Consider the following 14,850-nt stretch of genomic DNA (forward strand, 5'->3'; position numbering starts at 1 on the left):
ACGTACCTTTTACTGTCAGAATGGCAGTGGTAAATGCATTAAGTGCCTGGTAAAGGACTTCCCCAGCTTGGTCCAGTTTGACTTTGTGCAAAGTTAGGAAGCGCTTTCCACCTTCTGCTTTGATTTCACAGGTCTGAAAAATAACGGTCTTGGTTAGCGTTTGAATGAGATAAGTTCCAGTGAGGAGAAATGTTTCTCATTTATCCATGTACCCATGTCTACAGATGTCCTAAAAATTACGACTAATAAAAGTGAGTAAAAATGTCTAGTCATAAAATATTTAAACATTGCCAGAGCTGTCCACAAAGAGTGTATCAAAATTCTTCCCCTCTGAGACTAGAATCCTCAAAGAACTCCATTGTCATTGAACCATATTGGAACGTCAAACTGAAGACAGACTAATATGGATATATTGTGTGACCGACGACTTAAATGGGAAATGACTCACAGGTGAGGGCCGAAGAAGCTCTCCCTTCAGTTTCCACTCTCCAGGAATGTCTGCCTCTGAGATTTCTGCATCAAAGCTTGCGCTTTCTTTCTCATAAATGGTAACATCCTCTATGGGTTTAAGCAATTCAACTTCACGCTCTGTATTGGTCAGGGACAAAAAAAAATCACAATGCTTTAAACAATCTAACAACACTTTGCTTTCTTTACTTTTTTTTTTGTATGTTATTTTGCCTTATTCACACACAAAATTATCTTTTAGAATATAAGGAAAGACTTTTTTTTTTTACCTCCGAGTGTCAGCTTTGCCGGGTATCTTTTCCCTTCAATCTCCACCGCGTATTCATCGATATCTTCTGGTGTAGCATTCTTCACTTTGAGGAATAACTGTTTTCCGTCTCTTACTATCTCCGTCTTATCATTTGGTTCCAGCGGGATTTCATCATATCCTTTGAACCACTTAACGTTTGGAGTTTCCTTTGCTATCACACAGGAGAAAACAGCCGTCCCCTTTGGTTTCACGTGCTGATCTCGTATAGGTTTTACCAGCCAGTCTCTGATGACTTCTGCATGAAAACGAGGTCAGAAAAAATAGTCATGACCTGAACAAGTAACAGAAATAACTTCCTTAGTAAATTTCAGAACTTGAAAAAAAAAATTATCAAAACTTGCTATGATGGTTGATATTCCTCCATCTTAGATAAGGTCCGAGTCTGGGAAATAAAATTCTCTTCCGTTTTGTCAATATTATAAGAAGTACTAGTAAGTATAATAAGCAGAACATAATTTCCCAGACAAGTACTAACCTACTACTTTGACACAGGATGAACATTCCAGGTTGTTGGCATTTTCCACAGTAACTGTGTAGGTTCCAGCATCGAAGTCATCTGCATCATTGATGGTCAGGGCTCGCAACAGGCCAATGACACCAGGCACAATTTTTCCAGGTTTCTCCACCACAATCTTCCCATCCTTTCTCCAGACCACGTCGCGCTCTTTGTTTAACTCACAGCTCAAATACAGTGGCTGTCCTTTGACCACTGTGACTTCCTCTTCAAGTGTTTTTACGAAACGCACAGGAAGTTCTGTGGAGAATTTCAGTATTAAAGATCTGCAAACACTTCAATCTACATACTATCTCTTCAATTATTAAAAAAAAAAAACCTTGGAAATGAGAGGTTTTGGCTCAAGTTACAAACAATTGCTAATGAGGTGTGTTGTGTTAAAGTTTAATAGGGATCGTATTCGGCAGGCTGGAAATTACCTTCTACAACAAGTTTAGCAGTGGAGGTCTTCTCCTTGTTTCCCAAACGTAAAACACAGGTGTATTCGCCAGCATCGGAAAGCTGGACATCCATGATATGCAGCTTTCTGTCTTTCCCATCTGCGATGAATCTATGCTTTGGGCTCTCACGGATATTGCTACCGTCTTTCATCCAGCTTGTAATTGCAGTGGAGGGGGAGACTAAACATTCAAAGATGGCAGAAGACCCCACTGACTCTGCTTCAGTCAAGACAATGTCTTTGATTTCCTTCACAAACTTGAGGGGCACAGCCTTTAGCTGGTAAGTGAATGGGGCTTCATCAGGAGGCTTCTCACCACCACTTCCTGGTCTTAGCTTTTTCCTTTCAGCTTCTATTGGCGAAGGAGTCTTTTTGGCGACACCTAATTCAAAAGAAAGTTAAATGTTGATTTAGCATTTTCCTAAGGGCCAGAAGCACACAGTTGGCTGCCTGCTGGATCAAACCAGTGATAGAGCAACTGGAAGACAAGAACAGAAAATTAAAGACGAGGCATTTGAAAGGCCAATTGAATTTATACTGCCTTCTTCAGACAAAAAATGAGAAAGCACAAGGAATCCGTGAATAAGAAATGTTCTTCATTTTCTCAAGTTTTAAACCAGAATATAAAATGTCCCAGTTAAGGTCTAATTACTTTATCTGTCCTGTATAAATACCATGTATATGAGGACTAAGCTAAGAATTTATAGGGTTCATTATGCTAAAATATTGTTGGTTATACATAATACCCACTTGGATAATATTAGAGGTATATTACTTGAACTACCAGAAGACATATTTGTTTTATCAGAATCAACTAGGAATAATAAAGATTGTTATAAATTTTGAAACTTTTCCCCCCTTGAATGTGAAGTTGTCCAGAGTGAACGGTTAATAGTTTAGGAGCAGGGAAATGACTCTTACCTTTGATGGGACCTTTTGGCTTGGCAGCCTCCTCTTTAGGTGCTTTGGCTTCTGAAATAAAAGAAAATTCAGCATTTAAACAATTTTTAGACCTATTTTATGCTTGGTAGTAAACCAGGGGGGGTGAGTCATATTCTTTATTATAAATATTAATGCATGAAGAGAAATTGGCTTTACTTGTGCGGCTTTCGTGGAGAATACTTTGCTATTTCCAAGAAGGCATATTTTGTTCAGTCTCATTCTGGTCAATGATGTGACCAAGCTAAATCACCAACATATTTAGGATTAAAAAATTGCTTTCAGCAAATGCCTTTATTCTTCTCCTATTTTTAGTCTTTCCCTTTTTTATTGTAGTAAAATAAACCTAACATAAAATTTATCATTTTGACCATCCTAAAGTATACAATTCAGTGGCATTAAGTACACTCACAGTTTGCAATCATCAACACTACCCATTTCCAGAACTTTTTCATTTTGTTAATATGCAGTCTTTTAAAAAAAATATGACAAATGATTCCTACAGGGCACATGGGAAATTGGAAAATCCGTGGGCTGCCTGTATGCATGTCCTTAGAGGGTCTGTCTTTTGAGTTTTCATCAGCTTCGAACACATTCATTACTTAATTTCAAAAGCATATAAAGCAATGATGCTTTGAAGGAATGCATAATCCAGTCAAAACACAGTATGTACCCAGGGGTGAGAGATCAGCTTGGGAAAGGACATCAGAAGAAGAAAATTTAATCCAGAATTTATTACCCTTCCCTCCCAGCTGATGATGCCTCTTTCAACAAAAGAGGGTCTGCATTTTAATGAAGGATGAAAACTTTTATTAAGCCACCAAAAAAACAAACAAAAAGAAAACTGCAGAATAACTACCTGCTTTCTTTCCGACCACGGGCACTGTCACTGGGGCAGCGATGGGGGTGGGTGCTGGCTCCACGGGAGGCGGTTTGATGACTTTTACTTCTGTAGAGAGATGCCCATTGCATTAATGTGTCCATTCATCTCTTCCTAAAATCTCATTTGGTGGCCTATTTGCCTTTTCTGATGTAACTTTGAAATTTTCAAATCACTAGTTTTTTCAGAGAATAATATATTCTAACTATAGCATGATCTATATACAGTATAATGTAATAATATATTCAACATATCCCAATATATTTAATTATATGGAATAAAAAATAATATACTCTAAAAATACATGGGGACATTATAAATCATCTGATGCACGCTGACTTTTACTTCCTTGTTTTTTAAAATAACTACATATTTGTTAAAAAACTAACAGGCTCAAAGCGGTGTTACTTAGACCAAGTTCCCAAAATGGGACTTAATACCTAGTCTAATTGCAGTTTCAACCTCCCCACAGATATGTGACCTTAACTGGTCAGCCAGCAAATTTCTCTTTCTATCAGTGCCAGCGAGTGTCCCCCCCAAAAAAGAATGAGATCATCTACATGATAAAACAAACAAACAAACAAAAAACACCCCCCCCACTTTTTGCCTCGAGCAGACAACCTACTCTGCAACAATCCTTGTCTTTTGCTCATGACTTTCCTGTCCTCATTCTCTGTCTATAAAAACCTGCCATTCTGCATTAACTCCTTGGAGTGCTTCTCTATTCGTCAGACAGGGTGTGCCCCCTTCATGAATTATTTTGTGAAAGCCAATTAGATCCTTGCATTTGCTTGGTTGAATTTTGTTATTTGACCCATTATTTGTAAGAAGCATGAAGGAATATGGGGTTGACATTGGAGGTGGGCTTGCTTACCTGGTTCAGGCTTTGGTTTTGGTTCAGGTCCTGGGAGAGGTATTGCTGGCTTAATTTCAGGCACTAAAATAATTCACAGTTGTAAGCAGGTTATTTGAAGGTTTTTTTTTTTTTTTTTTAAGACTTCTGAAGTTTTTCACAAAATTAAACCAAGATTAGGCAGACCTAATACATCTTGGGAGATAGTGGAATTTAAACACCTATGGTCAGTATATCAAGTATCTGATCTAACTTTATTTTGCATCTGAAACAAAATACTTGGAAAATATAGTAATGCATTTTATTGGTTCTAGTGTTGTTACTCTCATTATCCATTTTCCCCCTAGTGCTTAAAACTTATTTTAAATTTAACAAGTGGGTGGTCATTAGCCAAGTGCACCTAAGAGTGAAATGATAAAGAAAATGAAAGCATATGTGATGAGTAGATTAAGGGCCTGTGTTCAAATCTTAATGCCAGTGTGATGGTTTTTTAAATGATGCATATTTGTATTTTTAGAGACAACTAAGAAAGTGCCATTAAGTTTGTACCTTTAACTGGTTCAGGAACCGTCCTTTCCCTTTTTGTAACAGTAGCTGGAGGTACTTCAGCCTCTGGAACAGCTTTTGGAGGTGGCTCTGTTACTTTAAGAGAATGAGATTATTTTCTAGTGTTATTTGAATACTTAGAAATCAACTGACCTGAAATAATCAAATCAAACTATTTTTCAAAAGCTCTCTGAATGGCTTTTAACCAAACCTTATATTGTATCAGTTCATTTCTATTTTCTCCCCTTGACTGTGCCTCAATTTATTTTACTCCACCCACTTGCATCCCAACTCCGTGAGCTCTCCCTTCCTAAATCACTTCCATAACAGTTCCCAATAAATACACCCTTTGAGAATAGGCTAACGATAACAAGCAACCCCATTAAAAGACCCCAAATTCTGTGCCATATTTGCCAACACCCTCCTATGAAGCTATTTTGCAGCTGACCTGTTTATTTCATAGTCACTACTACCAGAAGAACAAGGGGCAAAGTAGTAACAGCAATGATGTGTGGGAAAATACATGAATGGATTTGAAAATTACTATAAAGATATTTAAACAGAAAGCAGACGATGGAAAGCACAGACTGTTTTACAGACGAAATATGAAGCTATATTTAAATATGAAGTATATTTAACTCCGATGATGTTTACAAGATAAACCTTTTGTTAAATGTCCATTTTGTTAGAAGATAATTGTTTACTGAGATTCCTACCTGGTTTTTTAATTTTTTCTAGTTTTTTAGGTTCTACTTTAGGTTCTTCTTCTTCAGGCCTTTTTCTTAGAACTTAAAAGACAAAAAGGTTTATATGTAAACCAAGACAAACAAACTAATGAAGATGTTGAACACACCCGACAAATGCAAGGAAAATGAAAAGCATGCGACCTGGTATACACTGGCCAATTAACCCTTATGCTAGAAGTGCTTGTTTTTTGTTCTTGTTGTTCTTGTTGTTTTTTTTAATCAAAGGTTGTCAAATTATTAAAATAGCACTGGGAGTCACTTTCCATCCATGTACATAGACAATCTGTTGTTCAGAGACAATGCTGTTGCAAAAATGACCAAAACACCAAATGAATAATTTGAATAGCAACAAACTGAATTCATAATTCAACATTGGTAATATAATGAGGAGTATTTAAATAAGTATAAAGTTTACTTAAGTGGAGATATCCAAAGAAATGTAGTCTAGATACCCATAATTCTGTGTGAAGAAAATGTCAGAACTTGATTCCTCATCTGAATATCTTGCTTCCAATTCTTTAAGATTTTATTAGTAGGAAGATATGTTTAGTTTTTTTTAATATTATTTATTAGTTCTGATGATTCTGTATCACACTTTAAAACTGAATACTGCATTTAGACTTACAAAGTTTGGTCTGATTTAGAATATTTAATAGGTTTAGTGTATTTTACTGCATAATTTGACTATGAACATGAGAGCTGGGGTCATTATTATTAGCTTAGAGTATGATCAATTTAGTTATATCTATGCATGTAAACTTCAAAACTGAACGCTCACAAAATTTCTGTCTTCTTTTTAAAAAAGCTATGGAAATGATAGCCTTCCCAATTTTCAGTGCAACTATAAACGAATTTTGATAAATAGGTAATCTGATTAAAAGAAAACCAAGAGACAGAAACATTTTTGTAAGCTTTCAGGCCTATTTTTTGTAAATTTAAAGCTAACAAAACAGTTGAAAAATACTATACCGCTTTTGAGAACAACTTCTTCCTTTGGTTGAGGTTTAGGTTCAGGAAGTAATTTGCGAACTTTCTTTTCACCTCCAGGCACTTAAAAGAATATGATTTCAAATTTTGAAGTAAATTCATAGAAAAGTAAATTTCAACAAGAAAAAGGTCTCTTTCAAAACTAGTTAACTATAGTGCATGATTTTTGTTGCAAAATAATATCACAGAATTTAAAAGCAAATAATATACTTCAAATTATTTCCTCCGCAAACATTTATCTAGCCTTGTGACAAATTCTGTTGCATTTACTGCAAACAAATATAGTCATCTTAAATGAGGGTAGATGTTATTCTATATTGACTTTATGAATCTTTGATCAAATACAGGGTTCTTGACAGTATCCTTGCCCTAATCTATAATTGTAGATTGTTCAAATCTACATTGGTATCTCCCCAACTGTCTATTACATTAAAATGATACTGGTAAGTGTTCATGTCGTTATCCAATTTTCTCCACTGGTGAGAGAAGAACCCAAGGGATATGGCTGATGACCTTGATGTTGGGAAAGGACCACTCTCACTTTATTAACTGAAGGGAAATATCGTTTCTTAAGATCTCCTTTTCAAAATAATACTAATCTAAAATTGTAGAGCTATAGAATTTAAAAGCTGGTGTTGGAACTCATTTTTAAATAAGAAAATGTTCTTGACTTTAGACTAAAAGGGACCCAAGGAATTCTAAGTTCATCCTCTCTTGCATCTTTGGTGACTATTGGGCGTGATAGATGATATTATATGGAGCAGCCTCCTCCTTCTCCTACAATCCTCATGGATTTGAGTGGAAGAAAGAGAAATGCTTGGTGATGGCTGACCCACCTTACCTCTCTAGTGATGTAGTCAATGAAAGTCAGTTTAAAACATTATTGATTTGTATAACTTAACGTCCTATTTGTTTACTCATGTGAAATCTGAACTTTCAGATATTTCTAAAAAACTTCCCATTTGGTGCTTTAAGCAGGATATTTGCAATTCATTAAGTAGGTTTTTTGTTTTGTTTTTTTGTTTTTTTGAGTAGGCTGTGGAGCCTAACATGGGGCTTGAACTCTTTGCATTTGTTTTTCTGTATTATCATTTTATTTTTAAAGTCTTACTGACATTTGAGACTCTGGTACAGAACACACCATTGCAGCTATTATTTTAAAAATTACTATATGTCATTATATGTCATTTTCATATTTAAGTGGCTTTTCCTTCATTACTAGTTAACAGCCATAGTAATATTATTTTGTGATATCCATTTTATAAGTCAGAAAATGTATATTCAGAAAGGTGATTTTTCTAAAATTCCAGAGTGAATGAAGAACATTCAATTTATGGGTCTGGATGTGTTAATTACTTAACTAGAATGCTGCTACCCATTTTAGTTACTAGAAAAATTAATAACTTTATTTTTAACAGAAAAATTTCTAAAATTTAAGATCCATTTATTTTCTTTTAGGGTCTAAGTTTGCTCATGGAAAATACTGCATCAAGAGAAATGAATTTTGAAAAATGACCTGCAGCAATCCTGAATGCTCCCTAAAATTCCCAGTGAGATCTGTATGTCTGAAAGAACGTCTAGGAGTCAGTGACGAGAGAATGACAGGAAAGCCCTGAGGAAGACCCTACAAATCATCTCAATAATATAGAAGGAGGACATGAGTTATTTTTAGCACCCTAACACTGGCTAAAATACTGTTGTTCAGGTGAAATTCCAAAGCTTTCTTCTATTAGCTCTCTGCATTTTAACCTAAGGTGTATCCTGAAGTTAATTTCAGCTAACCAGTAACATTTAATATTTTTAAGTTGAGGAAAATACAAGAAGACATATGTAGATGAAACAGATAAACAATATCTATGAATGTATGAAATTTGATGGGAGACAAAGGAAGCAACACTTATGAGCCAGGGCCATAAAAACTATAAAAATATAAGAAATAAATGAAACTACTCTGATTTAAAAAAAGAAAGAACATACTAGAAGACAGGAAGAGGAAGGAGCCTGATGGAGGGATGCTGCATAGAAATGCATTTTCCAGATTGTGAAATACCTTTCAGAGGCTTAAGCTCCACTTTTTCGGGAACTTCAGGTTTTTCAGGAACTTTCTTCTTTGGAACCGCTTTAAAGAATATAATCTTAATTTTATTATTTGTATATTTATACTAATCTGAAGCAAATTATTAAATATCTGCTCCAACAGTCAAAACCAAGTTTGCTTACAGCCAAACAGCATTGATAACAGCCAAGAGCAGCCACCAAAGAACACACAAGAAGCGTTCAAACCGTGAAAACACTGCCCTTCTACTCTGACGGTGAGTAGTAAGGTTAAGCCTGGTGGAGAAAGAAGATAATTTTTGTTCTTTGCTAGAAGAAGAAATTTTCCTTTAAGTATAAATTTATATTACGGGAAGTATATTAAGCGTGTGTCTTCATGGAGTATGAATCAACAGGTACCCTTGTAAGACGTGCCCATTTTCTATGGCTGACTGAAAAACGCCAGAAGTTACCCCTACTGGCCAGGAGGGATAGAGAGGGGCAAGAATCATGAGAAGCAGTTTTACTCTGGAAGATTCTGGCTTTGTATGTGTATAGGTGAGCATGGGAAAAGGGCTCAACTAAGATTATACCTAGATTATTTTAGATTGAGAAATCTCACAACACTAAGACAAACTGTATTACCATAAAAAGAGTAATATGCTTTTACCAGTTTACTTCAGCTTTTAAAGATGTCATTTTTTTAAGTTTTTTTTTTTTTTTTTAATTTATCAGATAGAGATCACAAGTAGGCAGAGAGGCAGGAAGAGAGAGGGGGGTAAGCAGGCTGAGCAGAGATGTGGGGCTCTATCCCAGGACACTGTGATCATGACCTGAGCTGAAGGCAGAGGCTTTAACCCACTGAGCCACCCAGGCATCCCTAAAGATGTCATTTTAAGAATTAAGTAATACTGCATCAATTCCAAGAAATGTCAAACTACAAAAAAGGATGAAGGGAAATTTAACAATGAGAAGAGATGCTGGATACCAAATGTATTCATCACCACTCTTTCTGGCCGCTCCACAAGACACAGTTTGGGCTTTGGTTAAGTTGCAAAAGGAAAAAAAAAGTGGGGTCACAGTGATGGGTCATTCATATGCTTTCGTGTGAGGGTATATGAGCACATATCAGCTATCAATGCCATAAATATATTTCTTATAGTATATTTAAAAACACATGAAATTCTTTAGGAACAAAGTTTTGGCTTTTGTATAAATTTGTTACTGCAACATTACAAGTTTCATGCAACGTTTTCTCATACATTCCAAATGTTCAAGATCCCAAAGATAGGCATAGCAATCACACTCTGAAATCAGAAAACCCTTTCTCGACAACTATCATATGATCTCCCTGATATGAGGGAGAGGAGATGCAACATGGGGAGTTGAGGGGGTAGGAGAAGAGTAAATGAAACAAGATGGGATTGGGAGGGAGACAAACCATAAGTGACTCTTAATCTCACAAAACAAACTGAGGGTTGATGCGGGGAGGGGGTTGGGAGAGGGGGGTGGGGTTATGGAAATTGGGGAGGGTATGTGCTATGGTGAGTGCTGTGAAGTGTGTAAACCTGGCGATTCGCAGACCTGTACCCCTAGGGATAAAAATATATGTTTATAAAGCTGTAAAAAAAAAAAAAGAAAAAAAAGAAAAAAGAAAGGATGAATACCCAAGTTTTGTAGCAACATGGACGGGACTGGAAGAGATTATGCTGAGTGAAATAAGTCAAGCAGAGAGAGTCAATTATCATATGGTCTCACTTATTTGTGGAGCATAACAAATAGCATGGAGGACAATGGGAGATGGAGAGGAGAAGGGAGTTGAGGGAAATTGGAAGGGGAGGTGAACCATGAGAGACTACGGACTCTGAAAAACGATCTGAGAATTTTGAAGGGGTGGGGGGTGGGAGGTTGGGGGCACCAGGTGGTGGGTATTGTAGAGGGCACGGATTGCATGGAGCACTGGGTGTGGTGCAAAAATAATGAATACTGTTATGATGAAAAAATAAAAAATTAATAAAAAAAAAAAAGAAAAAAAAAGAAAACCCTTTCTCCATAAGAACGTTAGCTGGATAGCTCCTGCATCCAGATGTCCCGGATGAAGGTAGCAATGAGCCAGGCTGCGCATTCTGTCAGGCATTCCCGACAAAGCACGCGAAGGCAGCAGAAAACACGGGTCTCTATGCAAGTCCCACAGCTCCATCATGTTCGAAAACACACACTTTTAGAAATACATGTCTCACAAGCACCATTTTGGTTGGCTGAATAGAAGTCTGAAGCAGATTAGTAAAACTTGGGAGTGGCATTTTATACCTTTAAGTTGGAACATTTTCTCCTTCACATCTTCCTTTGGTGGAGGAGGAGGAGGTGGTGCAGGCTTTGGTTTGAGTTTTGGTTTCTCAATAACCTTCTTTTCAGGTTCAGGTTCAGGTTCTTAAAAGAGTATTTCAGGAGGGTTAGTTTATGTGTATGTTAATTGGTGTGTGGATATATAATACCTCCAGTAGAAATTTAAACATGTACATATCAAGTAAAAAGTTTACTTTTTACATTCATAGTAGCATCCAACATCAAACGTAAAACAGTTTCCAACATCAAACACAAAAATTTAAACACTGTACACAGATGATAAGAAATACGGCAAAGGCACTGATAAAAACAAAGGAAGTATCCGTAAGCCACACTGACATGGGATCAATCGTACAAATGACATGGATGAATAAGAATGCAATGCATGTTTAAAACAGTGTCTTACATACAGATGGAGAGAGACACGCAGAACAACATAAAACATACATGTATGTAAAGATAAAGACTATGATGGTGAAGAGGGAAGTCCAATTAACTGAATACCTTGAATTGGCATTTCTTCTGGCTGTGGCTCAGGTTCAGGTTCTTCAGGCTCGATATACTTTTGGATTTCACGTTCTTTAAAGAATATTGACAGAGGATAGGAGATTGTGAAGTTCTTCACAAAGACTCATACAAATTTCACAGAGATGTAAAGATTGTAGTCACAAAAACAAAAATATACAATTCACGCATATTCACTTATACAGAAAAAGAGGAAAGATTTCTATTACACTTAAACATTCAATTAACTACTTTATTTGATGTATGTGGATGGCAAATGAGATGACTTGTAAAATTTGATGTGGGGTTATTGTTTGAAAATCCAATGCAATTTTTCCAGTTTTGCCTTGTAAGCTGTATCTTTGGGAATTATTAGTTACTATCAAGAAAAGTTAAATATTCTACTTCAAAAGAAGTGTAACTATTTGAAAAATAAAACAAGCACATGCTGGAATGCTTCTGTATATAATTTCAAGAAAGAATGCCACCCTATGAATAATTTTCTTTTTTTATTTCTGGCTGGAGTCTTTAAGAGACTAAAAAAATTTATGTTTATACATATATATATACCTTCAACAGGGGGAGTCACTTTTCTACCAATGGTTATAGATGCTTTTTCTTCATACATTATGTCCTCAGGAGACTCTTCAACTTAAAAAACACAGTATTATATTTTAGACTGTATTCACAGTAGAATCTTTCAACTGCTAAGTTGTAACATACCAACTTAGTTATACTCTATAACATATTCTTCAGATGACCCCAAAATACCAACAACTTAACTACGTAAAGACAGACAACAGATAAGTACATAAGACTCATCTACAATCAAAGCAAGATGTTGAAGACAACTGTCATCTTTCCAAGATTTATAGAGCAGCTGTGTACCTTGGACAGGGGGAGCTTCCGGCTCCTCAGGAATAGGAATGGACTCTTCCTTTTCTGGGATGATTTCCTTTGGTACTTGAGGCACTTTAAAGATATTGATTTCGTTTATTAAGAATTTAGAAGATGTGCAAGATTCTGCAAACAGCAGGCAAAGAATAGAGTGGAAAGAACTTTATCTTACAAGACTTAGTGGGGAATATGGCTTTGGAGGCATGGCACCCTTTTGGACATTCCAATTTTATTAAGGAGTCTTCTCAGCCTTCTTCATTTGCTTCTCTTCCTCTGTGTACCCTTAAATGTCAGTGTTCTCCACTGGTCTAACTTTGAAGCTTTAAAAAATTGGCTCTACACTCTGTGAACCATCACCGCTACACTCTCTTATTTCTCTTTGGGTGACTCCTAGATCTCCATCTCTAGCTCTGTTCTCTTTCCTAAGCTCCAGATGAATATTCCCAGCTTCTATATTTGAAAAGTGAAAAATATGTATTCACTATCTTCTTTCTAATATTAATTATGGACCCAATGAACCATTCCCATGGATAGCTAGCTACAACCCTTACGATCATCTTGGGCTCCTCTACTTAATTATTTCCCTAATAGAGAGCAATTCGATCTCCCATCTCTCTCACTCTTTTCCCATTTCTACCACCACTGATCTTGTCCAGCTCTTAATCACCCTAAATGACTGCAGTGGCTCTTCACTATTATCACTGTCTTCCGGTAGCTAGAACTATTGCCAGTCATCTTTCTGAAGCCCAACCTCCACTCATTTGTGTACCTGCTTCAAAGCCTTTGCAGCTTCCTGTTACTTACAGAATAAAGGACATGCCTGATATGCACATTCGAAAAACTCCAAAATATGAACCTTAGCTGCTTTATATCCAGACTATCTTTCAAGATATCCCAAGACCAATCCATACTCAAATTGCACAAATTTATTTGAAGGTCCTTGAATGTCCTAGACTCTTCTACCTCTGTGCCTTCGATAAAAATTTTTCCTTTGCCTAGAAAACCATTTTCTCAATTGCTATATAGTATAAAAATCCATCAAAACTTTAATTTTTTATTTCTTTCATACAGCTTTCCCTGATGCCTCTGCCTGAAATTTATCTTCCCTTGCCTGTGTTTCTGTAGCCCTTATACTCCTGTAGGTATGGTCACTTCCTGTCTCTATTAGAGTTGTGCTGTGCTTTCTTCTCACCGGCTTTAAGTTGCTTGAAGACAGGACCAAATCTTATTTTTTCTACCATGCTGTTTTGTTAATGGTAGGACATTCACCAAAATATGCTGAATTGAGCTGTTTACCCCTCGAATCGGAGGAGGTCCTTTGCTACCACATGGAACCTTGTCATAGCATAACTGAATCTCATTTGTTTGTTTCCTCCTGCTTATCTATCTTGTTTTTTCTCTTTGCCCTCATTATTTCCCCTTTTCATCTATGAAATGTGGTTTTGCATAAGAACCATTATTAAAATGCTCAGAGAGCATTCAAAGAAATCTATATTTTTCCTTCACGGTAGGTACCTTTTTCTGGCTGGACTTCTTGTTTTCTGGTAATGGGCACAGTTTCCTTCTTTACTGGAACAAGTTTCCTGGGCACCTCAGGCACTTGGAAGATATTAGTTGTATTTTAAAAAGAATATTTAGAAAGATTTTAAATGTTAAGAATTAAGAATCTATAGTTAAAGGAGCAGTATTAAAATTATTGGAACTAAATAAGGACATTTTGTCCCTAGTTACACAACAACAAGGACAGATAACAGGTTACTTTAAAAAAGCAATGATACTAATGATATCAATGATGACGGGAATACCTTGAGTTTCTGGCATTTCTGGCTTCTTGACAGTTGGGACTTTCTTCACTGGGACAACTTTCTTTGCCATCTCAGGTACTTTAAAGATATTAGTAGCATTTAATAATATAAATTTGCAAGATGCAATATGTACACATTAATTTGACACCAACATTTAGATAACAGTTATGCACATAATACAACACAAAATAGTAAGGACTGTCGAATTTTAGCACACAAAAATGAAGCAAATACTGATGTATTTTACTGTGAGTACCTTTAGGAGGTGGAGCTTCTGGTTTCTTGATAACAGGAACTTTCTTCTCTGGAACAATCTTCTTGGGTTCTTCAGGTACTTTAAAGATAGGAATTTCAAATGATTATAATGAAAAGCCTAACACTAATGAATGAATAAAGATCACACCCATCCTTCAGTAGGCACACTGTAAAATCCTATAGCTTTGTGTGCGCAAATGACTTCTGTTCTTGCCAATGAAGTCGAATTTCAAGAAAGAAGAGAGAAGACCCACATTTTACCTTAAAGAAAGTATGTAATAGATATAAAAATCAAACCATGTATTTTCCTATACAGTACAGGACCCT

At 36.2% G+C, this 14,850-nt stretch overlaps 1 protein-coding gene across 1 annotated transcript in view; it reads right to left on the minus strand.

Moving 5' to 3' along the window:
- TTN (titin) overlaps positions 1-14,850 on the minus strand; it is a 274,867-nt gene that overhangs the window by 109,402 nt on the left and 150,615 nt on the right. The window contains 19 exon segments of the mRNA XM_047722299.1: positions 7-133; positions 449-588; positions 738-1,013; positions 1,254-1,532; positions 1,712-2,113; positions 2,653-2,703; positions 3,530-3,619; positions 4,425-4,487; positions 4,953-5,045; positions 5,666-5,737; positions 6,665-6,745; positions 8,733-8,801; positions 11,027-11,146; positions 11,567-11,641; positions 12,137-12,217; positions 12,455-12,538; positions 13,979-14,062; positions 14,269-14,346; positions 14,525-14,602. Coding sequence (XP_047578255.1) covers positions 7-133; positions 449-588; positions 738-1,013; positions 1,254-1,532; positions 1,712-2,113; positions 2,653-2,703; positions 3,530-3,619; positions 4,425-4,487; positions 4,953-5,045; positions 5,666-5,737; positions 6,665-6,745; positions 8,733-8,801; positions 11,027-11,146; positions 11,567-11,641; positions 12,137-12,217; positions 12,455-12,538; positions 13,979-14,062; positions 14,269-14,346; positions 14,525-14,602 — 2,343 coding nt within the window.

The sequence above is a fragment of the Lutra lutra genome, chromosome 3 (assembly GCF_902655055.1).
Source record: "Lutra lutra chromosome 3, mLutLut1.2, whole genome shotgun sequence".
NCBI lineage: Eukaryota > Metazoa > Chordata > Mammalia > Carnivora > Mustelidae > Lutra > Lutra lutra.